The sequence below is a fragment of the Apus apus genome, chromosome 3, assembly GCF_020740795.1.
Source record: "Apus apus isolate bApuApu2 chromosome 3, bApuApu2.pri.cur, whole genome shotgun sequence".
NCBI classification, from domain to species: domain Eukaryota; kingdom Metazoa; phylum Chordata; class Aves; order Apodiformes; family Apodidae; genus Apus; species Apus apus.
In genome coordinates, this window is record NC_067284.1 from 109,445,652 (window position 1) to 109,472,661 (window position 27,010).

Below are 27,010 nucleotides of genomic sequence, written 5' to 3' on the forward strand. Positions count from 1 at the left end.
TGTAGTGTTGCATGGGGTTGTTGTGACTGAAATGCAGGTCCTGGTACTTGGCCTTATACAACTGGCCCCAGCCCCTTGATTCAGCCTGTCCAGACTTCTGTAGAGCCTTCAACCCTCAAGCACTCAACACTTCCGTTCCACTTGGTGTCATCTGCAAACTTGCTGAGGGTGCACTTGATCCCCTCATCCAAATAATTGATAAAAATATTGATAAAGCACACTTGTCTATGCCATGAGCCACCAGCTTCTCTAGGAGAATGTTGTGGGAGGCAGTGTCAAAGGCTTTAATAAAATCCAGTTAGACAGGGTAGTTTATTCTCCTCATGTGTTGTAAAGGGTTTTCTGTTTTCCACTCCTGTTCCATGCTCCTGTATAGCATAGGTTCTTCTCCTCTTAGAGGCTATGGATTTTCATGCTGCAGGAACCCAAGATTTCTGACAATGTAATAGTCTGGCTAAGTAGGACAGTAGATTTCAAGTGTTAGAAGAGAAACATCTGCATGTTGATTCCCTTAACAGAGACAACAAGTGATGGTAGGATGCAGAGAATTTAATTAAATTCTGAAACAAACAGGTCTTAGATGTCGTTGCAATCTCATGTTAAAATCAGATTACAGAAATACTGAATTACACTATTAACTACTTTGCTTGTTCTCCTTGCCTCAGTTGTGTTGTCTGTAGCCTGATTTTGAAACAAATAGGCCACAGTTAGAATTATTCCCCTTTTTGCAAAGCTTACCCATGTAGAAGTTACCCTTCCATGTGGCAGCTTCAAAGAGTTTGGCTCTAAAAGTCGGAGCTGCCTTTAGCCAACCACACAGTCAACTGCTTCTACTGACAGATACAGACAGCAATGCTAGTACCTGGACAATGACACGTGCCTGGAGAGTTTTGCAACCATGAAATTCATCAAAATGATCAAGCAATGCTTACATACTCCTTTTTAAAGGGCATGGTAGAAGTGACATATCTCTTCTGCATTTTCACCTACAACAGTATGACTGACAGTGATAATACAGAGATACACAGGAGAGGCACTACTTGGAGCTGAGCCTAAGGGGAATTACAGTTGCTACAAAAAGAGTGACCATTTCAGCAGCTTTTGGAATGGAAACATCCTCTAAGTATGGCAGCAAACATGGATATCACATGGAAGTGGATTGAGTTCATATCCAAAGTTCTGTGTCTGAACAAACAACTTTATCTGCTGTTACCTTAAACTATTCCTGTAGTTTTTTAAAAACAGAAGTTTTGAAGACCTTCCATTGGCACCTCTCTGACTAGAAGGAGGAATAACCTGCTCCAACTCTCAACTGTTGTCCAGAGCACAGCTGAAATACTAAGTAGTTTAACAACAAAGATTTTGTAATTTTTTTTTAACACTGCAAAAAAGGCTTGCTGGATACAAACTGACTTAAAGCTTGGTAAGCAGAACTTTAGTTGACTTCCTTGGAGCTTTTATCTCTCTCTGCCAATTTGATTCTGAGTCAAAAACAGAAAGAGCATTTAAATTACCATAAGTGGTTTTCCCCCAGCTGCCTATAAAGCAGAAGTTACTCTTTTACAGTATTTCAGAAAATCCAACTGACTCGTTTCAACTACAACCTCTGTACATTTTCATGATAATACAACCTAATGCCTTTATCTTTGTGGTTACTGTTGTTCCACACCCCAAAAGCTGTGTAAGTGGCCAATGCTATTACAAGTCTGAGTCTTATCTGGCCAACATTAGTGTCCTGATGTCCGAAGCATTTTCAGTACTTCCTTGTATTCTTTACTCAGGTTCAGCTGGAGATAAGTCAATATTGGTACCAGGAATAACATTGGGTCCTATGCCATCCACAAGAGAATCCCACTTTTCAAAATCCTTCTTAAGACCTACAAAATTGGGGAAAGAAAACCCAAGTGGTAATGAATAAATGGTGAGCTTTCTGTAAAGCTACATTGGAAAATGAAATTATAGGAGAGTTGATCAACATGGCAAAGCAGGGGAAGCATGATGTTTTAAGGAGGGAAAAATGACACTACAAGTTTTTTATGTATTGAAACAAAACTGTAATGTTCTTCCTCCAAATTTTAGAATACTAAAGTAGCCAACAAAATTCTAGAAAATGGGTCTGACTGTTTTTTCCTAAATTTTTTCTGACTATCTTGTTCTAAACAGAATGGATATATACAGAGCTTCATAGGAATTAAGTATTAATTTAACTTCACACTTTGATGTAAACAGATACTTACTCAAATGTTTCTGCAGGAAGGCTAATGAAGCATGATTGCTTATATCAATTGCTTCATTTGGATCTATTTCTCCTTTTAATTTGAAAAATCTTCCAATAATTTCTCCACTCACAAAGGTAAAGTCAGGAAAGCTCTGATGTACTGACCCCCTGCAAAGATACCAATTATTAACAGCCTTGTAAGAATGCAGTCGTCTGGTTAAAAGATGCCATGGGTTGTACAGACTTACTCAAAGTCACACACTTTATGGTGTCTTCTTTAGCAGAAAAAGATGAAACAGGTTAATCTCACGAGCATGCAAGATTAGCAGTAAATTCTGTCCTAACCACAGAAGGGAGGAAGTTTTGTACATGCTTAGACACTGTAATTGCAACAGCAATAAAGAACAGGCTTGGCAAAGTTTCAAGCTGTGTCTCTGCTCTGAGAACAGGGTGGATTAGAGAGCCAGCTGGCTCCCTGGTACGCAGTGCTGTCACCAGGCGAGTGTGTAACTGCACCCAGAAGGCTGTTTAAAGTGTTCAAACACAGACAGTGCATGAGGCCCAGAGCAAAGCTTGTGTCCCCAGGCAGGAATGCACACCTTGGAGTATCTTCAACTTAGGGTTACTGGCTGCTTTGGGAGAAGTCTCTGTCTCCACTGTGGGGGACCTACTGCTAATTCAAACATCCCATGAAAACCTGGGCCACGAGGAAGCAGTGACCACCTGTCTTTCTGCAGTTACTTGTGACTGAACAGCTCCAACAAGATGGTAAAGATTCATCTTCAACAATAGAAATGATGGGCCCTGGACACTTACTTGATAGTGATCATTTTCTTGTTTGTGTCATTGGAGCTGAGCTGCTTCATCTTTAAGATATTATCGGCCCACTGGAATTTTTCAGAGTTGATGAAAAGCAGCGGTTGCTGGATGCTGTTTTGGTAAATGTCATCACCTACAGGGAGCATCCATGCATCAAGGGCAATGCCACACCTGTCAAAAACAACTGGATATGGTCACAGAAGCAGAAAGCTTTGGATGAAAGTTCTCAGCCTGCTTAGATTTGCAGGAGACATGGGAAAGAGAAACTCTCTGTGACACTGAGCAAGTAAACAGGTTAATGAATCATTTTGTTTCAAAATTATTTCTACTCTGGGACAAGAGAAATCATCCATTATTGCATTTGTTGGTTTCCACTGCCAGGTGCAGCTGGGCAGAGGAGCTTCTGCAAGGTCCCACAGTATCATAACATCATATGATGCATTTATCATGTTACACCACATCCCTGCAGTTGAAAGAAGCATGACTTGAGAAAACAGTAAGAGATGCTGTGGGAAACAAAACTTTTCTTCAAGAGCTAATTAGTAGTTGGGGGATCTCAGGAAACATCCAGTTCTGGGCTCCCCAGTTCATAAAGGAACTACTGCAAAGAATCCAGTGCAGGGCCACAAAGCTGTTTAGAGGAATGGAGCACCTGCCCTGAGGACAGGCTGGATCTGCTTAGCCTGGAGGAGACTGAAGGGGGATCTCATAAATACTTAAAATATCTAAAGGGCAGGAGTCAGGAGGATGGGTCCAGTCTCTTCAGCAGTGTCCAATGACAAGACAAGGGGAAATGGACACAAGCTGGAGCATAGGAGGTTCAACCTAAATGTAAGGACAAACTTTACTGTGAAGGTAACAGAGCACTGGAACAGGCTGCCCAGAGGGGCTGTGGAGTCTCCTCTGGACACATTCAAAACCCATCTGGATGTCTTCCTGTGTGATCTGCTGTAGGTGATCTTGCTCTAGCAGGGGGAGTGGACTACATCATCTTCAGAGGTCCCTTCAAACCCTAACCACTTTGTGACTCTGTGATTCTGTCCTCTGCTCCAGACCTCTTTAAGTGCCAAACATCTCTTGCCTTGTTTTGCATACTTACCTGAATCTTTTTTCTTTGCTGAGACTCTCAATAACTGTAGCACCACCAAAAGAGTGTCCCATCACAGCTATTCTGCTAGTATCAACAGAATCCTGTCAAAAAAATCCAGGTGCTATAAGAGACTTTCTTTCCCAAACTTTTTTTTTTTTTTTTTTTTAAGGGAATAATAGGCAATAGATCTTACTGAAGTAGGAAGGGCACCATTTCAGCTCCATTACTATCTATCCAGCTTGGGACAACCTAAGAATACGTTCAGAGCTACAGTGTGATCTTCAGAATAGTTTACAGGAACCAGTTTAGAAAGGAAGAAGGAAACCAGAAGCATTACTATGTGTTTAACAAAATGCAGTCATCCCCTTTCACTCACCTTTAGGCTATTCCAGTTGAAGTCTGAATTTAGTACGTTTGTTATTTCCTCTCCTGAATTGATTTTAAGAATGAGGTTGAGAGCTTTGATACACTCCTGTGCCCTCTGCTGCACCTGGGGAGAAAGAGAAGTTGGGGCAGAGCAGTGGAAGGAATTCTCAGACCACTACTAGGCTTCCTGGCCCTTTGGATAGAAGATTTATTCAGATTTTTTCCCCCCTAAGTGTCTGATATGTTAATCACTAGTCTGAACTGTGGAATGCATCTGTAAAACAGAATTCTGATGAGGTCTGACCAACAACAAAACTGACTTTGGGAGATACAGAGTTGAAGCTCTTGCATAGATCCTCTGCACACAGAGCAATTTACCCCTGCATCAAAGGCTTCCAACTCCCTTGTTTTGTCATGACTTGGAGAAGGGGTTGCTGGGATGTGCAAAGTCTTAAAAGTTACACAACGACAAAGAAGGCTAACTTGCTGCTCCTCCTCATGCTCAATTTGATGAGCAAATATTATTACATCACTTACCCCATCTGCACAATAGTTTTGAAACTGTCTTTACACTGGATAAACCCCAAAAAACAAAAGTGCCAAGCCCTTCCTGTTTTATATACATTCTTGAAAACTGTAGGAAAGCTGTTGCAAATAAAGGTTTTCATTGTTCAGTGTAAGAAGTGGCTTTGATTTTGCTATTTTCGTAAAATTTCAAGAAGAACCAAGGAACAGAAGCATCCTTGGGAACCCCAGTGTGTAGGCAGCCAGCAAGGTGTCTGTGCACCACTGGATTTCAAATAAATCTCTATCTCCTGATTTCTCTTGTAGTGAAATTTGCAGGCAACAGCTTCTGAGGTTATCTGCAAGTTCAGACATTATGTATTTAGGGTCATAAGCAGGATGTTGTACGCACACAGGAAATGACACTTGTGCTGCTGCCTGTATAGCCCAGGGAGATAAAAGAAAACCACCTCTCTGAGTCTGCATTAGCTGGAAGAAAACACTCCCATATTTTAAAGGTCAAGTCTATGCTTGGAGGAGCTCATCAGTATGGCCTTATCATATCTAACACGGGTGCTACTTACGGTCAGGAAGTCTGTGTACATTGTGTACATTCCTATAAACCACATTAAAGTGGACTGAAGTGGAGCAGCCATGATTCACCTTGGGATCTGACAGTAAACAAAAGCTGAAGCAAGCCCAAGGCCACACAAACATTTGAATTCAACTCTCTGTCACTTAAAGACTGGGCAGGGCAGCAAGTGTGAAAACAGAGAAGAAAGCAGAAAGTTGTGTGGAACCAGAGGAGAAACAGCTGACTAGGCTTGACATGCAACTTCATCAGAAAGCCTTGTTGATGAAGTAGTTTATGCTCTGAAGAAAGCTGTTGCTGGCTTTACTATCTTCAGGAACATGGGACTTGATGGACTTTTATCTATCCCCTGAGCCACGGCAGAAGACTGCAGACAAGGCCCAAGGGAAAAGGCCTGCTTGTTAGTCCTAACCACACCACTCCTGCCTCACTTCCTAGAGCCCAGAGCCAGGATGGGTACCTGCTTGTGGCGCAAACACCGCTCCTCCTCCCCGGTTTTTAGTTTCCTGTAGTAGATCCACTCCTTCTCCATGACTGATGTAGACTCTTCCTGTAGTTCAGTAACAGACCTTTTTTTACAGTAGTAAGTTGCTGAAGCAGATTCATCTCTGTAGTATCAACAAAAAAATTATTCTGGAGACGTATTCCATTTGGTTTGGGATGAAGTCAGCAGAAGTGTTCGATTTCACTTATCTCAAGAGATCCATCTACCAACCAGTGTTGCTGCAATCACAGCTGAGTGTAGACAGACATTCTAAATAATGCAATAAACCCACCAAAACTCCCACCTCCTTTCTGCTCTTCAGGTTCTAACACTAAGAGAGAGAAAAATAATGTGCCTGAAGAATCACAAGTGATAAATATTGTGGGATTTTTCATTCAAGGGCTTATCTAAGCAAAGCCCCTTTGCTTAGATAAGAGGTGAGCTAGAGAAACAAACAGGGTGTGGGCAGGGCTGAAGGAGATATATTGGGTTTTCTTTTTAAAAATATCCCAAGTTCTTCTTTACAATAAATGTAAGTTCTTAACCATTAATAACATTCTATTCAATGTGAGAAAGTTTCTTCTATCAGAACTCAGAAATGTGCAGTATACACACCTGTGCTCCACAGCAGCCACTACAAAGCCCTGGGAAGCCATCTCTATGCAAATAGCAGAATAGATTGTCCTGCAATGAAAAACCACACTCTGCTGAGAGACCTGCATGCATAATTATTTCAATTCCACTGCTCTTTAAATGTTGACCCCACCACCTATGTGCTAGTGCCCACCTGGTGTTTCTTCTGTTTGGATTTGCTAGCCAGTGGAGCAAGTTTTTGTGTGCCAGCCACCAAAGCCTGTCCACAAAACCCTGTTACTGTTTTTCTGTTCAGAAGGAAAAATGCTAATGATTTTTTTTAAAGTAGCATATATGACACTTTCAAACAGCTTTCCAAAAATCAACTAGCTCATCTTCACAATGGGCTTATGGATCAGTAAATCCCTTCACCCCTAAAATACAAAGGGAAAACCCAAATAAATGCATCAAGCCTGCTGTTATTTACTGCTGTTGCTTTTAGTGAAGGCATGCTGATACACAGCAGCCTGTTCTTCAACTCTGTTTCAACTTCACAGGGATCTCAACCCCTTACTGGAAATCTGTTCAGAATCATCCTTGGGAGACTCCTGCCTCCATATACAACAAAACCACTTTGTCAACAAACTGCACAATTACCGGAAAGCTCCAAGTCCATGGGAAAAAATGAGGAGTGGGTATTTCTCTCCCGGCTTAAAAGGAGCATTTGACTTTGCAGGACACGTCACTGAACCTAGATAAAAATCAAAGTGAACGTCATTACTACTGAAAGGAGAGAAAGTATTTATTTCTGTGGGAGAGATCCCAAGAGTCTGGTGACCACTGATTTCAGAGTGGTCATCTGAAGATAAGGTACTAAAGCTCATCCTGAAAATGCAGAAGACAAATAAGGATCCGATTCTGAAAATACTTTCTACTTGGCAAATTTACTTTCCTTCTCCTCTTCCCATCCACAGCCTAGCACAAGGCCTCTTAAGCCCCACAGAAACAGATTTTCAAGAACAGTTAGGCATCCAAATCTTGTTTGGTATTCCGACTTTAGAATCTCTCTGACCTTTGTACATTTGCACATTTCCTTGTGGGATTTAAACCCCAAGACAGACCTGTAGTTTAGCCAAGCCCCTCCTAGAGCAAAATGCCCAGACACTCCTACTCATAGCAGTCAGGGACAGCAGATCTGCCTGAGTCACATTCAGCATTGCCACATAAACCCTTCCCAAGCACACACACTCCCTCAGGAGAAACTACTTCTTCAGTCCTGCAGCATTAACACACTTCTTACAGAGCAGGGAGGCAATGACCCGCATACAGAGCTCATGCCCTTGCACCACTCAAGGAATAAAACCAGAACCAGTCTTACCAACATAGTACTGGAAAAGCCTTTCTCCTACAATTCGGTACATATTGAGGAAGTCAGAGAGTCCCTGATAGTATTCCTTATCTGGAATCCATGGTGCCTCTTCATTATTGGTGGCATCGCATGATGGATAATACAGGCGCAAGAAGCTTCCCTGGAATGAGTGGGGGGTGGAAACAAGGAAGATTGATATTTATTGATACATGGCAGAGAAAAAGGAAGACAAATACATTTATGTCAAGAGTTTCAGATGCAAGAATGTCAGCTCAAGAGAATGAAGAGAATCTCAAGAGAAAATTATTATGCTATCCAGGCTTTGATGCCACTATCTTTTTGTCCCTGCAATGAATTTAAAGTAGCATGACTCTTGACATCCAGGTAGAGATGCACATCACCTTCTCTAGGTTAGCCTATGGCTAATTCAAAATACTTGATAGAATTAAGTTAATAATATCAAACATTCACTACCTGATTGCTCTACTTATTATCCTGGATCTTTTCTTGATCTTCCTCATTATGCCTCCCTTTGGGGAATGGTACAATGATGCAATTTGATCAGTTTGACAGGGGTGATTGTGACAGCTAGGAGCTGTCATCACTTTGCACCAGTGCATCCCATGGATTTGTTACTGGCCCAATTCAGGTTCCTAAACCAGGTGGGAAAATGGACCCTCCTAGAAGTGTATTTTTCCACTGGGTTAGCAAGACAAACTTCACCCTCAGACTAGATTCTGGAAGTGTGGTCCAGCAGAGGAGATGCAGGTAGAGTCAGGGGCATGGTGTCCATGTGGCTACAGTGTTCCTGGCTAAACTGAGCAAAAGGCTGCTAGAAAAGCTCTTGGGCAACTGCCCAGCAAAGGAGAGCAATATATTATTCTCTCCTTATCAAGATTTTTGCAATTCTATAGTGGTCCATCTTTCTAAATGCTATTTTGTTAACCTGTGTTTTATCTGCCTCTATTTCTTACCATCAGTTCGGATCTTCTCTTACTATCTGGAACTGCACATCTTCTAGGAAACTACTCCAGCTTTCCACATTCATGTGGACCTTCCACAGCCCCCTTGCCAGTATTCCTCCTACACAGAGAGCACCAATGTGCCAACAGCACACCTTGAAACAGATGTCCTGGCAGATGAACCGTTTGCAGTCTGCATTCTCACTTCCTCGTTTGTAAGGAAATTTGTGACACACTATTCAAATTCACTGTCTTTCTCCAACTGTACTTCTAACTAGTTTAAGTCTAGGGTCAAAAAGAATACAAGCTTTGAAATAAAGTTGGGTTTCTTGAACACTGATTGTCAGTTTTGTACCCAATCTACACTAAAAGCTTGTTTAATTAAGCTTGTTCCTATTTACTCATCAAACTTAAATCAACCTTTGACACAAAGGTCATTAAGGGAAAAAGCATCAAACCTTCACCAAACTGGTAAAATTTGATCCCAGAATAGTCCCTGTGAACCTTCTCAGGTTACTTAACTGCTTACAGGAAAAGGAAAGAGGTTCATTATCTATGCCCAAAAGAGCTTTATTATACAGATTCTTATCTAAGAAAAACATAGGCTGATTGCAAAGATAAACTAGTTCTTCCTTTTGCTAACACAGATTAAGCTCAGTAAAGGAAAACATGAATAACCACTACAAACAGGTCACAAGTTCCACTACACCCAGCCAGCCTGCACAGTGAACACACAGTGTAAATGCAGGCATATTCTCACAGGAGAATTAAAAAACAAGAGGATTGGAAATGGAAACCCATATACCAGATCTTCAGCTGGCTATTTACCATTCCCATCTTCTTACAGTGGCTTCTCTCTGTACCAACCACTTACAGAACTGACATCCTGTTCTTTTGCTGATAGACAGAATTTTGAGGAGACATCTCCTGCTTTACCCTGCAGCTGACATGTTACCTACCCTCATCACCCAACCCTGCCAAATCCTATTGGGATCTTTGTGAAGAGAACAGTTACAGTCATGGGGACCATGTGTGGAGACTCCCCAGGAGCCCAATGCAGGAGGGAGCAGTGGGGAGGACAGGAGGAACCCCACAGGTCCTGGCAGGATGCAGTTTCTCTGCAGTATCTTGTGTAGGGGGAATCAGGAAAGCTGGGATCTCAGGAGGAAGTAACCCTGGGGAAGGCTTGCATGTTGCACCCATCTGGTAGATTGAACCAGCTCCTGGAGACACCTCATAATTCCTGAACTCTGCCCAGTACACATCCTAGATGGGGATGGGAGGATAGAAAGCTCAGCTGTGAGTGTCAGCTGTGGAGCATCCCTGCACACAGAGAAGACCTCCTGCTTGATTCACCTGTAAAACTACAGCACGTTCTTTCACTACAAGCTTCAATTGAAAGGAGCAAGAACCGAGGTCTTTACCTCAACTGCATTTTCTGTCATCAAGTCCGTACACCCAACCGGGTGCGGCCCCTTTCCTTCAGGGATCCTGTAAAACTTCTCAGTGCTGCTGCTCCCCGTTTCCATCGGCGCCTTCACTGACAAACCTGGGGGAAAAACACAGAGCGAATCAAGAGACTGCCACGGCCCGCAGTGCCTGAAACTAAGTCCAGCGCGTCGGAAGGTCCGGGAGCAGAACACCCACGGCTGAAGCCGCTTCGGAGAATGAAGAGACCTGAACTCCCACCCCACCGACCTGGCCTGTCCGCTATGGGACGCGGTATGTCCTGAATCCCAAGGATCAGGCAACACCGTGCGCTGGACAGAGAGGCAGGGAAGGGAGGGAACGGGCCGGGGGAGGGGGGGGGGGGCCCTTTCGGGAGGCTGCGGTGCTGCAGCGCGGGGCAGCAGCAGGAGCCCTGCCTGGGCAGCAGCAGGAGCCCTGCCTGGGCAGCAAGCGGGAAGCTCCGGCCGAAGAGCGGCGAGCTGCAGAGGAGCAGGCAGCTCCCGCCCTGCCCGCCTATGACGCAGAGCTGCTCCTTCCCGCAGGAGCGGCAGCGAGGGACGTTTCTGCAGCTCCTCCGTACCACAAGACCGCCCTACGCATCTGGGAGAGGAGGAGAAGAAATCGCGGAGAAAACCAACGCCGTAGCCGTTTTCGTTTTGTTGTTGTTGTATTTTTTTTTTTCCCAAGCGAAATGACGAAGCCTGGATTTGATCCCTCGGGAGAGAAAAGTTAAAACCAGTTGCTGGGAAGCTCTGAGCGTCCCCGGCCTGTACCTGAGGTGACAGCTCGGAGCCAGGCTCGCCCCAGGGAGCCGGGGAGCGCCGGGAGAAGCCGCCGCATCCCAGCCTAGGCAGCGGGGGGGAGCGGCATTCCCGGCCCCCCGCGCCGGGCTTGGTCGGCAGCGTCTTCCTCACTCCCCACAGCCTGGAGGAGACCCCAGGCCATCCTAAAACCCGCAGCAGGGGCTCGGCGGGCCGGCTCCTCCTTCGGCCGCCCAGCCCAGCCCGGCCCCCCGGGCAGGGGGAGCAGCCGGGGCGGGACGCGCCGTCCGGGAAGTGCCCGTGCGGAGCGGGAGCCGCTCCTCCCCGGAAAGGGCGGTCGGTGCCCGGCGGGGCGGAGCTGGCGGGGCAGGGGGGGGGGGTTGGTTTTCGATCTGTGCAAGATGGTGCGGAAGCTGAAGTACCACGAGCAGAAGCTGCTGCGGCGGCTGGAGCTGGTGAGCTGGGAGGCGGCGGCGGGGAGCCTGGCCGAGGTGAGGGCTGTGCGGCGCTACCGGCTGGCTCGGCGGGAGGACTACGTGCAGTACAAGGCGCTGGCCCGCAGCGTGCGCGCCTTGACCCGCCGCCTCCGCGACCTGGGCCCGGCCAGCGCCGCTTTCCGCGCCCGCTGCGCCGCCGCGCTGCTGGAGAAGCTGCACGGGCTGGGGCTGGTGAGCAGCCGGCGCTCGCTGGCCGTCTGCGAGAGCCTCTCGGCCGCCGCCTTCTGCCGCCGGCGCCTGCCCTGCCTGCTGGTGAAGCTGCGGATGGCCCAGGACCTGCGCCACGCGGTCACTTTCGTGGAGCAGGGGCACGTCCGCGTGGGGCCCGAGGTGGTGACCGACCCCGCGCTCCTCGTCCCCCGCGCCGTCGAGGACTTCATCACCTGGGTGGACGCTTCTCGGCTCCGGCAGAAGGTGCTGGACTACAACCAGGAGCGCGACGACTTCGACCTGGCTGCCTAAGGGTGGCCTCGCCCTGCCCCTGCTCTGCCCCTCGGGAAGGAACGCGGGACGGGAGAGCCGCGGACGCTGCCGCCATCGGGTGCTCACCCCCCTCCCAACACACCTGGGAGGGAGGAAACGTGCTTCTGGTGAAGTGTTGCCCAGCTCCGAGCTCCCCTGAACCGCTAACAACGCCATTGATCCACGTGGAGAAACGTCCCTTCCACATCCGTTGCTCCAAGAAAACACCCGAGAGCCCAGCTCCATCCAACTTCCATCCCGTAAAGTGAAAGCGCTTGGGAAGGTCTCCTGCCTGATCGCTCGGCTGCTAATAATAGCTGCTGGCAGGGGTTGTACCTCTGGCTGGGTGGCTGTTTTAAGGACTGAGTTTGGCAGCTTCGCTGCTGCACTTCGGAGAGGTTGCCCGGCCGGTTCCTGCTGCAGCTGCTGGGTGTGTGGTCAGCAGAGCTGGACACCCAGGAACGTGCACATGGGGGAAATGCAGGGCTTGTTTGGGGTCAGCAGTAACCAAGGAACACCCACTACTGCATTGCTGGAACTGTAAAACTTTTAGCCAAAACCAGATTATTATTCTTCTTTTTTAAAGTTGTAAAGGGAAGTTGGATACTCTGAGTTAATATCTTTGCTGATAATTAGGCATAATTTGCAGAGCAGGATCTAACTGGGGAGCCACTGGAGCAAAGCTTCTCCTCGCCATCGCTGCACATCTGGGGGGGACTTGGGCATTAATAAGCCAAACAAAAATCAGTACCTGAGGGGGACCTCAGGCCTTCTGGGGCTGTTGGGAACTTTACTCCCCTTTGAAATAAAGAGCAGAAATAAAAAATAAAGCAGTTGTTTTAAGTTGCTAAAGAAACGTGTGCCATTTTGTGATGTAAGTTCTCTGAGAGTTTCTTCTGATTTTTAAATATTCCAGCAAGCTCTGCTTGTCATCTTGCACAACTTTTTTAATGTCACTTCTATGTAATGTTGGTTTTTGTTTCTGGCTGCTGGGTTTGTTGGGGGTTTTTTTGATAGCTACTAGATTATTACTGAGTTATAAAGTGTTTTTTGCTAGAAATGCCTTTTTTTTTTTTTTCTTTTCCCCTTACCCAGGGCTAGGGAAGCATTTAGCAGTAGATTTAGGAGCAGAGCTGTGACTGCCCATCCCAAGCCCAAAGGGCTGGAGTTCAGCTGCAGCCACAGCTCCAGGTCTGGATGCTTTAGTGTGGCTTTTCTGAACAGGAGAGATGTTCAAGTGAGGGGTGTTTTAGGGGTATTGAATGACCAGAAACTCATCAAATATGATGGTGTGTTTTAAAAAACAAAACTAGATGTAGAAATTCCTACCAATCTCATCAGCCAAATGTATTTAGCAAAGCATTAACTTTTTTTAAGCAATAATAGGTATTAAGAAGAGCACATAAAGGAGGTGGGGAAACCCCTTTGCTTATCCTGTGAACTACTCCTGTTCATATTTGAATTTATTTCAGTAAAACATCACCTGTAACACCTTAACCACCTTTTTCCTCCGAGCATGCACTGTAATTATATTAAGAAATGCTGACTGAAAAGACATTTTGCACCTGAAGCATGACTTTCTTAAACACCTTTCCAGCTTTCACTTAGAACAAGGTCATTATCTCTTGGTAAATTTGGAAGACCCCTAATAATTCAGAAGGTACAGGTAAAAATGGGGCATTTGCTCTGCTTTACTCTTTTGGGGGAATTTAAATAACAGCACAGTGACATGCCCTGTCCAGGGCATTTTACTACTCAGATGCTAAACTGCTGCTCTGCCCAGTTTGCCCAGCCATGGAAGGAGCACCAGAAAAGGAAACCTTGAACCTGTTGCACAGAGGGTGTTTGGGGGGCTGCTAGTGTCAGTAGCTTATATAATCAGCTTGTTCTTTTTGCTCTAAACCAAGTTTTCATCATTTATCTCTGCACTTCCAGCATGTTTTGTAGCAGAAGAGAAAACCCTGTAGGCTGTTCAATTAAGCAGTGGGAATTGATTTCTTCACAGATACTGTGAGATAACAGCATCTGTCACCCCAGCTCTCTTCCTGTGGTCTCAAAAATACGGTTTTTATGTTCTTTCTAAGAAATATAATGTGTGTTTATATGTCTGTGTGCATTTTAAGTCTGGAATTCTGCAGCCTTTCTAGTTGTACAGTAGCTGAGACCTGGGATGAGTGCCCTGCTCCTGAATTTTTAGGAGCTGGAGTCCAGACATGCCTCAGACAAAAGCTGGGTTCCCTTCAAGTGTGATAAACAGGGTGTTGTCTCAGGCTGAAAATGGAAGTTCCATCTGGCAGCAGCACACCCATGTTCTGCAGTCAGGCAGATGATGGCTTCCTTGTGCTTAATGGTGGTTTTGCCTTTAGTTTGTGGCTTTGAGTTTGTTTGCCAGGGCTGACGTGCTGTGGTTGTGGCCAGGTGGTTCCTGCAGTGGCCCAGGAGCTGGGAATTGAAAGAGCACAGGAAGCAACTCCCACAGCCTTTCCCAGTACTTGAATAAACACAGAGGCTTTTTGTTAAATCCCGAGGCTGGATGCAATGTCAGTATAAATCTTCACTGGCATCCATGGGTCTGTGCAGGCTGGCATGAGGAGGTAATCCAGTGTTTTGGTTTTTTTGGGCCAGATCTTGCAAACTCTCCCCCAGTGCTGTGGGGGCTTGTAGTGCGAGAGCTTAAGCACGTGAGAGCAGCTGGATGTGGTGGTGGGTGTCACTGTGCTTCCTGACAGCTTCTGAAGTCGGTTTGCTGTTCCTCAGGCTGCTCAGCACCTCCGTGAAGCTCGTGGGAAGTTGCTGGTGGGGGAGGATGGTGCAGGTGGGAGCTGCCCCCACACCTGACAAAACCTGTTCTCTGCCACCTCCACGAGTTTCTGTCCCAGGAGCTTTGGGCTGGAGAGGTGCCAGCTTCTCCAGACAGAGAGGAAGGTGCTGCAGGGGTGTTTGGGCAGCACAGGAGCCATCAGAGCAAACAGTGAGCAGGATCTCACTTGGATAGTGGGCAGTGGTAAGGAAGCTTTAACCAGAGCCTACAGTTTTAGGAAGTTTTTTTCCTCCTTTTTCTCTTTTTTTTTTTTTCTTCTTTTTTTTCTTTTTTCCCCTGGCCTTGGCTTGTCCTTTATTTGAAGGCTGCCAAAGTGAGGGAGCTGAGCCTGAGGAATGTGTGGGAGCTGAAGGAGAGAGTCCTTCACACTGATGCCTTTTGTGTTGCAGGGTGTAAATGGCTGAGCCTGTCACTGAAATGCAAATGCGTATTTTTCCACTGATCTGAGCCACATTTATTTTTTCTCCCCAGTAAACAAGCACACTGCATGTTTTAAAGGCTGCTTCCTTCCGACATCTTGGTGTGGCTTGGGCACTTGGGTTCAATCCTCCCATAAGCTGTGGTGCTTATTGATTCAAGAGCTAAATCCATGTGTACCTCCCCCAGCAGGAATGTCCCCTCTCTCACTTCTCTGCATGATCACTTCAAGCATGACTTCACTGCACCTTAATATTAGCTTATTTGATGAAATAAAGTGTTTCACTTCCAGCAAGCAGAGAAAAAAGGGAGGCCAACCACTAACAACAGCCAGAGATGGAGGTTTGAGCATCTCCAGTTTCCTCCTCGAGTTGTCCATAAGATGCATCCCACATGTCCCCAGCAGTAAGTCACAACAGCTTCTCAGCTGCTGTAAATCACAGCAGAGTTGGCAAGTTCAAGTCCAGACAGCATTGCTGCCCTCAGTTCCTACCCTGCACCACCTGCTCTCCTGTGGAGGCTCAGATGGTTGTGTCAGGGGGTAAAGTACAGGCAGGTTCTCCCCATGGGTTCATCTGACTCATGTTACAGTCTGCCACCCTGTTGCCTATATCTGAGCTCACAGGGCTTAAAACACACTGGGAGGTACACGTCCTAAAACCAGCCTCTCTCCCCACGAGCTCCAGCAGCAGCCAGGGCACAGGGTCCCATTGTGGGCATCCACCTTGCAAACACCAGGTTTGGGGCAGGTGAATGCTGTGCTGGCACAGCACTCAGAACCTCTCATTCTATGCCCCCCCTCTGCTAGCCAGAAAAATTTTGATTGGGAAGGACCTCTGGAAATCATCTAGTCCAAAGCCATGCCCAAAGCAGGGCATGTATCAGGCTGCCTCGGTTTTGCATGTCCCAGTGCTGGCTGCCTGAAGCAGACAGTTTGATTACCCTTGACTGGGATTTCCACCCCTTTCCATCTAGTCGAAGTTTCCCCTGCTCCAGCCTGGGAGTGCAGCTTCCCACTGATGCCGGCCACATCCGTGTTGAGAGAGGGAGGGGGGTTACTTTTCCCTGCAGGAAAACTCAAACCACCTTCTCCCTGGAAGCCGCGGGGCAGGGGCACGTCCCTCGCATCCCTCCCACCAGCTTCCCCGGCACGAATCCCACCCTTCTGCAGGGACAGGCAGGGATTCGGGGCCAGATAAGAGGCTGGAAGGAACGATGCGGAAGAAGCACAATTCCTTGAGGAGTGGGGATAAGCTTCGGGAAGCGCAGGCTGGAGCCAAGGAGCTGCAGTACCGGCGAGCTGCGCAGAAACTACCCAGCTCCTTCCAAGCCCCCAAGCGCTGCCCTCGCTCCTCCCCGCGCTCTCCCCAGACCCTTTTCCCCTCCTTTAGCTCCACGTACCTGTCGTGCTGTGTCCCGGCTGCCCCCAGCTCCTGTCCTGCTGGCCAGAGGAGGAGGACGGGCCCTTCAGCCACCAGAGCACCTCGGGCTCCCGGCGAGGGATGGCTGCTCCCGCAGGAGGGCAGCGCGGCTGCCGGGCTCTCCCCGAAGGGGAGGGACCAAACTTTGCCTTAGTTTTCAGATGAGACAGTCTGCCTGGGAGAGAGCTTCCCTGGGCTTGGAAAACAAGTTTCCGGCACGGAGCCATCCCCCCCGAAATGCTGCACGCCCCAGAGGACCCCACGGCTGCTTAGATGCTGGGCTGTGCCTTCGCAGGGCAGGGGCAGGTTGCGATCCGGGCTTGTTTGCGTGTTGGCTGCGGGTTTCTGGCTTTTCTGCCGGCGCTGCCGAGGGCTCTGGCGTAGGGCTGGGTCAAGCACCGGGATCCCCGGGGAGAGACTCGCCCTGGCCGGGTTGCAACATCCCACGGAGGAGCTGCCATGGCTGGGCGAGGAGGGGACACCTTTGAGTCAAAGGTCCCTCCGTGAAAATCCAAATCTTTTCTTCTGGCCCTTATGAGAAGGGGAGAAAAATACAACCCCTAAGGCAGCTGATGGCACTTTTGGGTGCAGGTTCCGGAGCGGTTTGGGGCGGATCGAGTGCAGGTGCCTGCTGAAGAGGCGGATCTGCAGCCCCCCCGTTTGCCCAACCCCGGCGTTTGCCCCCTGGATAATGCTGAAGTTAGGGAATTAACCCTAAAACCAGCACCAGTAATAAAAGGTTAGTTTTCGGAGTGCGCCACTGGTTGATCCAGCTGATGAAACGGCCATACGAGGTTTGGGGCTGGGAAAGGGAGGCAGCAGGGGAGGGAGGGTGAGATTTGGCTTATCCTGAATTGCTTCCGAAGCTGCACCCATGGATTGTCTCCTTGGAGAGCTGATGAGCTCTTGGGGTGGGATCAGTCCACTTCCTCTCCCTTTGCAGGCATGATCTGAAACTAGCAGAGGACAAAGGTGCTTGAGATCTTAAGTTCTGTATTTAAACTTTGAATTTTATTGGCATTTCCTTGGAAAATAATAATTTGTGTGAAAATGTCCAAGATATATTTTTTTTTCATGTATTTTTGCCCAGTGCTCCTCTCAGTGATGAGCTGGGTGCATTGAAATTTAACATTTTCAGGATGGAGTTAGTGCTCATGAAAGATCTTGGAGGACAACTATGAAGACCTCTGTTTATTAAAGGAACAGGTTCTTTAAAGTTGGTGAGAAGCAATGATGATGAGGAGGTGGTGCATGAATGATTAAAGGAACAGGGACATGCCAAGAGCTGCCTATACTTTTATGGCCCACTGAGGAGCTGCAAAATTTATTATGTATGTTCTGTTATTACCACATGTGCAGGAGTCAACAGAAGTCATGTATGGGTCTTTCTCTTGGATCTGGTCTACACAGTCCAACCACCTAGGGGGACCTACAGAAACAGGCTGTAATTCCTTCTGACCTTTGTATCTCATATTTTTTTTCTAGAAGAAAGCAGACTGGAGATGGTGGTGTGTCTTTCCAGCCTGGATTTGGGATTTAGTTGGCATGTATATGGGAGCTGGGAGCAAAGAAACGGCCCCATCCACCCCTGGCTCCCAGGATGTAGCCCCTTGCACTGCAAATCTTCCTCACATTGGCCTCTGCAAACTCCACTGTTGGTCCTTTCCAACACAATGGACATGGCAATCACACTGTGAAAATTACCCCCTGAAGTAAACACAGTGTAAAAGCTGGAGCAAATCCTAAAACTCTTCTGTTTTAGGAGGGGAACTGGACTAATTAGCTCAAGACCAGCTGTTGTTTCAGGAATATAAAAGTATTCTACAATTGATTTGGACAGATTGTAGAAAATATTGCAGTGTTTCCATCCTCAGGGGCACCATAGTGATCCCTGCAAGTTGTTTAAATTCCCTGCCAGAAAAGCAGCAAGGAAATATCCACTGGCACAGATATAATAATGGAAATCCACATCCTTGCAGGGGCTGAAGATCTGCTTGCATTTCTTGATGGGGCTCAGTTATATGGGCCTGGAAAGCAGAAAGCACAGCTATGGAGATTAGATTTTTAAGCAATATGACATAGCTTGATTCTTTGCAACAGAGAAAATCAGAAGAGACTTGGCCAGGCAATTATTTCATTGCAGTAAAACTGCCAATAGTGGATCTGCAGCATCATCAAAGGAGGAGCCAGTTTCCATGGTACATGAGCACCAACAGACCTGTGGCAAATGTGTGGCCTGAACTGGCTGTTTGTTAGCAACATCCTTCAGAAAGGCAATGTGCTTTTATCAACAAGCCCTTTATATAAAGGACTGCACTTTGCTCCAGGTTTCCCTGACTGTAAACTAAAAATTGCCATCAGTCTGTGATCACTGGTTTGAAGAGAATTATTTTTTTCTTCCTCTCATTTATCTTTTTTTTTTTTAATAAAATCCTAGTTTCTGACAGTGCATATCTCATTTTTAATCCAGATGCTGCTCGATCTGTTAGAAATTCACTGATACACCAGTGAACACCTACTGCATGGCATTGCCTTGTTACCAGGCACCTTTCTGAAGTGTGTGGCATGTCAGAGCTCCATGCAGCTGTGGCTTCAGGGGACTATGACCTGGTGGAAGAGATTTTGAGGACAGGGCGCTGTGACCCAAACCAGAAGGATGTTGACTGGCATGACAGGACCCCACTGCACTGGGCTGCTGCAATAGGTAGGAGCACTCCCTGCTTTTTCACTGCAGTGTTAGTGTCATAAAAGATGATGCTGATTGTAATTCTGTCTTGCTGTGATGGCAATTCATGCTGGCTTTACTCAGCTTCTATCTGATCATTTTGTACCTAATGAGCAAAAAGAGAAAAAAAATCAGTTTAAATAGGAAATTTGCCTCCAAAATAATGTATGGGTTTACCATCAGAGGGATCTTTTAACATTTTTTTTCCGTCACATGAAAATTTGCAGTTTACACACTATGTGCATATAGCATGTCTGCTTGTCCCACACATTTCTTTTCTAAGAGGTGACTTCATATGGTGCAGGAGGTGTTTCTCATGTACACCTGCATGAGTGAGCAGAAAGTCAAACCCACTGCATTTATACCAGGTATTTATCAAATCCGATAGAACCAACTACTTACAGTGTGTTTTACATTCCCCTCCTTTTAGCCTGCCTGGTTGAATGAACAACACAGGACCAGAGCTGTCTGCAGCTCCCATTTGATCCTTCACCATCAGAAGTGTCTGTTAAAAGTCAAATACCCCTTCGCAGTCCCAAGAAGAGGTTGTTCAGTCTGGAGAACATAAGGCTCCAGGGAGGCCACATACCTGCCTTCCAGTGTCTGAAGGGGCCCTACAGGAAAACTGGGGAGGGACTTACTACAAGAGCTTGTAGTGAGAGGACAAGGGGTAACGGATTAAAACTGGAGGAGGGGAGATACAGTTTAGACATTAGGAAGAAATTGTTCACTATGAGGGTGGTGAGACACTGGCCCAGGTTACCCAGTGAAGCTGTGGAAGCCCCATCCCTGGAAGTGTTGAAGGGTGGGTTGGATGGGGCTTGGAGCAACCTGGTCTAGTGGGAGGTGTCCCTGCCCATGCAGGGGGGTCGGAACTAGATGATCTCTAAGGTCCTTTCCAACCCAAGCCTTTCTGTGATTCTCTGAAATGCAGCAACATATAGTGTATAATTGGACACTGTAAAATGAGAAACTGGACCTGTACTCCTTTGTGCTAGGGTGCTTGTTACATGTTGGGATCTCGCATCATGGCATCTGTCTTTGCTCAGAAATCTTATGATTTGCTGGTTTACTCTTGACACCATGCTTTACTTCTGCTCTGATTGCTCACTGGGAAGCAGAAAAGGGAACTGAGCTATTTAAGAAAAGCTGTTTTGTCTATACATTGATGTACATCAACATTATATATAAAAACGTAATGTAATTAAAAATGTAAATTGCCAAAGCATGAAACTGGGGAATGTGGAGTTATAAATGCTATGACCACCTGTGATAAATCCAAAATGTTGAGCACTGAAAACCATGGCTGAAAAAATCCACACTTCCATATTAATAGGTTATTGTGAAAGGATGATGAGAGGGTGTCCGGGCCTAAGTGCCATAGGGAACAATCTACCTCAGTAAAGGCAGTGTGAAGTGGGGGAGAAACAACTTTTTTTTCTTCTCTTCAAGCAATTCCACAAGTAAGAAAAACATGAAAATGGATGAAAACAAGTAATTTCTCTATCCCCCATCACGCAATCGTTTGTTTTAGTGAAGCTGTTAACAGGTTTCCATTTTTTTAATGTTTAAATTTTATTTGCACTGAACTAAAAACCCAAAATGAAGCAACATAATATTCAATAGCTGATTGGTCAGTGACTAATTGAGATGTGCTGTTCAGAAATCAGTAGAAACTTTTCGATTTTATTGTTGAGTTGTTTGGCTTTTTTATTTATTTACTTTTTGGAAGCAGTCTAGTTTGGAAAAAAAGGAGTCAGCCTTTTCTGTTATCATTTATTTGCTAAATCAACCAGCCGCGTCGTGGGTGAAATCCATCCTTATATGACTGTGGGAATTATGATCAACTGTGTGTGACTGTCTTCTGCATCCTGAAGGTGTGGAGGCTAATGCAGGTGCATCTTCTCTCCCTGTTTTGCTGCCCAACACAAGGGCAATCAGACATGGTCAAGCTCCTGGTGGATCACGGCGCCCGGCATTGCCTGCGGAGCGAGGTGGGAAGGACTCCGGCTCACTTGGCTGCTGAGTCGGGGAGACTGGGGGTGCTCCGCACCCTCCATTCCCTGCACGCTGCCATGGATGTGCCCGACCTTTTTGGTGACACTCCCAAGAGGCTGGCGGAAATCTACGGTCACCGAGACTGCTCCAGGTTCTTAGAAATGTGAGTAGAATCATGGAATCGTCAAGGTTGGAAAAGAGCTTCAAGATCAGCAAGTCCAGCCATCCACCCCACAACCCCTAGCCATTAAACCATCTCATGAAACACCATGTCTACCCCTTATTTTTAACATCTCTAGGGACGGTGCCTCCACCACCTCCCTGGGCAGCCTGTTCCAAGGCCTCACCACTCTTCCTGTGAAGAAATTTTTCCTAATATCCACCCTGAACCTCCCCTGATGCAGCTTGGCCCCATTTCCTCTTATCCTATCACTGGTCACCAGGGAGAAGAGGCCAACACCCACCTCACTACAGCCTCCTTTTGGGTAGTTTTAGAGGGTGATGACCTCTCCCCTCAGCCTCCTCTTCTCCAGGCTGAACAGCCCCAGCTCCCTCAGCCTCTTCTCATAAGACCTGTTCTCCAGACCCCTAATCAGTCTAGTAGAAGGCCTGAACCAATAGGAGGGTGGGACTTACCTTTCCACCTAAAGCCCATTAAAGCCATTAAGCCCAAGTAGTAGATAAGCAAATATGGGTCTGAGCTGTGTCCCATACATACCTTTAAAGCAGTGGGACAGATCACCAGAGCCTGAATTGCTTGTTCAGTGCAAATTGTAGTTCCCACTGGTTACCTGATACTTAAATACCAGGTTGGGAGACCTGCATGCACCAGACCCAGGCATGCTGAAGGCACCAAAGGCTTTTCCTCCCCTGACTTTTTCTGTGAATTTAGTCCCACCGTAGTCCTTAACTGGCATCATTTTACCACTGCCACATTCTCAAGATTGCTGTGGCACCATATAAGTCATGGGGTTTTTTTCCTAGACACATATCCAGCCCAAATTCTCCAGCTTGCCAGTTCAGCACAAGAGCTGCCAAGTTCAAAATCAGGCATGGTGGCTGGGCAAATGTTTGTGGTCTCCAGAGCCTGCCAAATGCTGCCTTTGTTGAATCATATTGTTTTGGTTGGAAAAGACCTTTGAGATCATGAAGTCCAACCATTAACCCAGCACTGCCAAGGTCACCACAAAACCATGTCCCCAAACACCAGATGTATGTGGCTTTTAAACACCTCTGGGGATGTTTTAACTACTTCCCTGGGCAGCCTTCTCCAGTGTATGACAAGCCTTTTAGTGAAGAAATTTTTCTCAATATCTGATCTAAACCTCCCCTGGGGCAACTTCAAGCCATTTTCTTTTGTCCTATTGCTTGTAACTTGGGAGAAGAGACTGATGAGAAAAGAGAGCAAGAAGAGAGGAAGAGACTGAAGAGAGCAAGGAGGTCTCCCTATAGCCCAGACTAAACAACCCCAGTTCCTCCAGTCACTGCTCATAAGATTTGTTCTCCAGACCCTTCACCAGCTAGGTGAAGGACACACCCTAGTACCTCCATGTTCTTCCACGGAATCCTTTCTGTAGGTACTGCTGTCCTTTTGCTGCATATCTACAGCTTGTTGGTTCTTGCTGAAGTACTCCATACCCACCTTTTATCTTGACACAGCATCAGTGTCCTTCCATAGGAAGAGACACCCCAAACTCTGCGAAATTCCCCTGTACAGAGCTCCCAAAACTTTGTAGGGGAGTCAGAGGTCCCTGTTCCTAAGCTCTGGCTGTATGGAAACTGATGGGACCTTTCATATCCAGGAAGCCTTACAGCTAAAATCCTTGCTGTTTATGGAGCTGACATGCTGCAGACCCTCACTGCTCACCACCTTCCTTTCACACAGAAGAATTAGCTCTTATTGCCCTTAGACCTGCAGTTTAAAGCAATTTTAAAAATGAGCAGCTGATACCTAAGCTTTGCTGATTAGGTTTTTTAATACCTAGGACCTCTCTGGGGTTATCTGCCAGTTATTTGATAATGGGGCACTTTCTTCCAGAGGAGGGTTGTCTCTTTCTCCTGTTCTCAGACCTTGGCTTGCTTAGTTTCTAAATCAGAACAGGTAAATATTGTCTTTCCAGGAGAGTGAAAGGTCCTGCAGGCTTGTTGCCCTCGATTAATCATTTACAGCCATTGTTTACCTATTCAACACCATCATTTTTGCACTACTCTCACCATGAAGTCCTGCCAAGGCTGTAGCATTTGCTGTGCATGTGGCTGTGCACCCAAGCCCTGGTGGTGGGGTGACAGCAAGAGTGGGGGAACTGTCTGGGTGTTGCCCATGGGTGATTCCCATGGGTGACGCAGAGGTGCCAGCACTGGTGGAGGTGGCTGGGTTGAAAGGATGATTAACAGGATGATTGACACCACCTCGGCAACAGGCAAGAGCAACTCAGGTTGAGGGTTTTCTGAGGTGAAAACTTGTTTTTCAAAGCGGCGTGTTGGCCTGACTCACCTTGCAGCTTTGAGGCTCAGCTGAGGAGCATGGCTGGGAGAATTCATTACCTGCGAAGATGCCTTGAATGCCTGTGCCTTGGAACTAGATGGTCTTTAAGGTCCCTTCCAACCCAAACCATTCTATGATGATTCTGTGGTCACCTCACAGCCATAACACAGCCTGTGGGCATCCAAGAGTTCATCACTGAGCTCAAGAACCATTTTTTAAAAGCTATAATTTACTACTACAATTTACAACCACCCTCACCTTCACCCTTAAGCAACAGTTTCACCTCCTCACATCAGCAAACTTGGAGTTAACTAGGTGGAGGTACTGGCATTTGTAGTATAATCATAGTTACCTTCTACTTCAGGTGTGCAGAAGGTCCCAGGGGTGATGTTCATGGTCAGACATTGCTCCACGGTTCTGGTGGGAGCTGGGCAGCACTGGTGTGAGTTGCAGGCAGAAAATGGAGGGTGTGTGTCTGCACACCAATGCTGTGCAGCACAGAGTAGGTGTGCCCTCATCTTGTGGTGTCTGTGGTATTGGAATGTAAATATGAGGGATATTTTGTTACAGAGCATCCCCATCAGCTTCAGACATTTGCCTGCCACACAAAAGAAGACAAGGCAATTTAAAAAATAACAGCCTGTGCCAAACACAGGGCTGACATGCAAATCTAAACAGGCATATGAGCATCCAAATCCCCTAAATCCCTGTTCAGCCCTCTCTAGCACCCCCGTGATCCTTGTACACTGTGTCTGCCCCCAGGTGCTGTTGGCTGCGTGAACCTGTGCTGAGCATGATTTGCAACAACGTGCAAATGAGACATGTACTGGCATGTAAATATTTTTAACATGTAAATATTAGGAATATTCTGTTACAGAGTATCAGTAACACTCACTGAGGTTTGCATGACATGCAAAGAAACAGCCTTCAAAACACAGCTGCTTCTGAGTAACAAATGTGCAATTTGCATCAGATGGTTTATTTTGCATGAGAAGAGCTTTGCCCGGGGTGCTGTAAGAGCAGTTGTGGGGGGCACTGAGGTGACAGAGACCTGTGGCTCATGCCTGCTGCCAGCCTCTCTGCAAAGTGCCAGGCATTGAAACTGCACAACACTCTCCTGCTATAGAGTCATGGAATGGTTTGGCTTGGAAGGGACTTTAAAGGTCATCTAGTTCCAACCCCCCTGCATGGGCAGGGACACCTCCCACTGGACCAGGTGGCTCCAAGCCCCATCCAGCCTGGCCTTGAACACTTCCAGGGATGGGGCAGCCACAACATTCCTGGGCAACCTGTGCCAGTGTCTCACCACCCTCACACTAAAGAATTTCTTGTTAATATCTCATCTAAATCTCCCTTGTTTCAGTTTAAAGACATTCACCCTTGTCCTACCATTCCAGGACCTTGTAAAAAGCCCCTCCCCAGCTTTCTTGTAGCCCCCTCAGGTACTGGAAGGTGCTCTAAGGTCTCCCTGGAGCCTTCTCTTCTCCAGGCTGAACAACTCAGCCTGTCTCCACAGCAGAGGTGCTCCCACCCTCTAAAAACCTTTGTGGCCCTTCTCTGGACTCACTCCAACAGCTCCATGTCCTTCCTGTGTTGGGGGATCCAGAACTGGACAGAGCACTACAGGGGGGGTCTCCCAACCCTCACTAGAAGTGCCTTGCTAATGCATTTACACACCTCACATCTGTGAGAGCACAGGAACTTTCACTTTTCTAGAATTAGTGCCATGTTACCTAACCTAGTTTTAATTTTAGCAAACCATAAGAATGAGCAGTATAAACTCTGCAACTGCATTAAATGTGCTTAAGTCTATTTAACAGCACAAAAATTCACAAGATCAGTATTTGAGAGCTTCTTGTTGTTAAAATTATGTTGTCAGTGGTAAAAGTCTGATTTCACCACAGATCCTTACTGAAGGTTTCCCACTTCAGCACAACTCTCGGTGCTGACCTGGTCACTTGGGGTGATGAATGCTGTTTGATTTGGGATGAGTCTCAGCTTTTTCTCATATATTGCTGGCAACAATGTTTTGACAATACATGATGCCCTGAGATGGGCCAGGCGTCCTGGAGATGGGCCACTCATGAACGGTCGTGTGACTGTGCTGTGCTCAGTACCTGAAGATCCACTCTTTCCTTTCTTCCCCAGAGCGGAGGTGGAGAGCAGAAACTATCAAAGGACAGCTGCAATGAAAGGAATCCCCTTAGACTGGAGAGATGAAGACTGGGAACTCAAGAAAGAAGAGCTTAAGGGAAATCCGCCATGTTGTCAGGAGAGCTGCACATCCTCCACTCAAAAGAAAAAAAAATTAAAAAAAGGAGGAAACAGCAGTGTGCCCTGACTAGTTGGTGCCAGTGAGAAGTTGCAATGCAGAGCAGAGACACTGGCAGATCTCGGGTGCATCTGCAGGGGGAATTACGGGCGACCAAGAGAAGCACACGGACACAAGGGTGCATTTTGTGGTGTCCTGTAAATATTGTCATTAATAGGGAGCAGGTAGATGTGCTTCTGTCTGTCTGCATGTCCATATGTATCAGATCTCAAGTGTCAGAAAACTGCAGATGTTGTTTAATCTAATAATCTAATCTACTGAAATGCATACATTTACAGAAAAGACAGCAGTTACCCATATTGTCTGAGAGGGAGATGGTTTTGCTCCTAACTGATTCATGAAAGCATCTGGAACTGTGGTTGTGCTCACTCTGGTGATGTTTGTGACTTTCCCTTGTTCGTTTCTGGTCCTGAGTCAATCAGGGAATTCCACAGAGGCTCATAGCCTCTGGTGCAGCTTCCCTCTTCACTTTGGGAGTGGTTTGGGTGTAGTTGCTTCTTCTGGCTGAAGGGCAGACGTTGATGTTGACCTTTTAGAGGACACATGGGTCTAGCAGCCTCTATCTACCATTCCTGGCCCAGCAGAAAGGAAAACATGCTCTCATGGCTACTTTGAGACTGCCAAGACAGTTACAGCACTGCCTTATTTTTAGCAGTGCTCCCAGC

The 27,010-nt window shown here is 46.7% G+C and overlaps 3 protein-coding genes across 4 annotated transcripts; 2 read left to right on the forward strand and 1 right to left on the reverse strand.

Moving 5' to 3' along the window:
* Positions 1–534: 534 nt before the first annotated feature.
* Positions 535–17,032, reverse strand: PLA2G7 (phospholipase A2 group VII). 2 transcript variants are annotated; one of them, XM_051613444.1, is made up of 11 exons: positions 16,786–17,032; positions 10,402–10,526; positions 8,025–8,175; positions 7,304–7,397; positions 6,689–6,757; positions 6,050–6,197; positions 4,504–4,617; positions 4,137–4,228; positions 3,035–3,208; positions 2,238–2,386; positions 535–1,877 (listed from the first exon to the last, which is right to left on the reverse strand). In XM_051613444.1, the coding sequence occupies exons 1-11, from the start codon at positions 17,030–17,032 to the stop codon at positions 1,774–1,776; spliced, it is 1,467 nt and encodes a 488-aa protein (XP_051469404.1). In that variant the 3' UTR covers positions 535–1,773. The 2 variants fall into 2 exon arrangements, with proteins under 2 accessions (XP_051469404.1, XP_051469405.1); XM_051613445.1 differs by lacking the exon at positions 16,786–17,032 and adding an exon at positions 11,200–11,479.
* On the forward strand, positions 11,530–13,002 carry IMP3 (IMP U3 small nucleolar ribonucleoprotein 3). Its single transcript, XM_051613447.1, has one exon. The coding sequence runs from the start codon at positions 11,589–11,591 to the stop codon at positions 12,144–12,146; it is 558 nt and encodes a 185-aa protein (XP_051469407.1). The 5' UTR covers positions 11,530–11,588; the 3' UTR covers positions 12,147–13,002.
* Positions 17,033–17,223: 191 nt separating the features above from the next.
* ANKRD66 (ankyrin repeat domain 66) lies at positions 17,224–26,683 on the forward strand. The gene is made up of 4 exons (XM_051613446.1): positions 17,224–17,544; positions 19,276–19,509; positions 21,463–21,691; positions 26,162–26,683. The coding sequence occupies exons 2-4, from the start codon at positions 19,371–19,373 to the stop codon at positions 26,352–26,354; spliced, it is 561 nt and encodes a 186-aa protein (XP_051469406.1). The 5' UTR covers positions 17,224–17,544; positions 19,276–19,370; the 3' UTR covers positions 26,355–26,683.
* Positions 26,684–27,010: the final 327 nt, after the last annotated feature.

What these genes read in the sequence shown, in the direction of transcription:
- IMP3 (XM_051613447.1), top strand. Translation starts at nt 11,589, where the DNA reads ATGGTGCGGAAGCTGAAGTACCACGAGCAGAAGCTGCTGCGGCGGCTG.
- PLA2G7 (XM_051613444.1), bottom strand. Translation starts at nt 17,032, where the DNA reads ATGGCTCCGTGCCGGAAACTTGTTTTCCAAGCCCAGGGAAGCTCTCTC. An exon ending in GGTGTTTGCGCCACAAGCAG is followed by an intron (nt 4,618 to 6,049) that starts GTACCCATCCTG and finishes CTTTCTCCCCAG; the next exon opens with GTGCAGCAGAGGGCACAGGA. An exon ending in AAGAAAATGATCACTATCAA is followed by an intron (nt 2,387 to 3,034) that starts GTAAGTGTCCAG and finishes GTATCTTTGCAG; the next exon opens with GGGGTCAGTACATCAGAGCT.
- ANKRD66 (XM_051613446.1), top strand. Translation starts at nt 19,371, where the DNA reads ATGTCAGAGCTCCATGCAGCTGTGGCTTCAGGGGACTATGACCTGGTG. An exon ending in GCACTGGGCTGCTGCAATAG is followed by an intron (nt 19,510 to 21,462) that starts GTAGGAGCACTC and finishes GCCCAACACAAG; the next exon opens with GGCAATCAGACATGGTCAAG. An exon ending in TGCTCCAGGTTCTTAGAAAT is followed by an intron (nt 21,692 to 26,161) that starts GTGAGTAGAATC and finishes TTTCTTCCCCAG; the next exon opens with AGCGGAGGTGGAGAGCAGAA.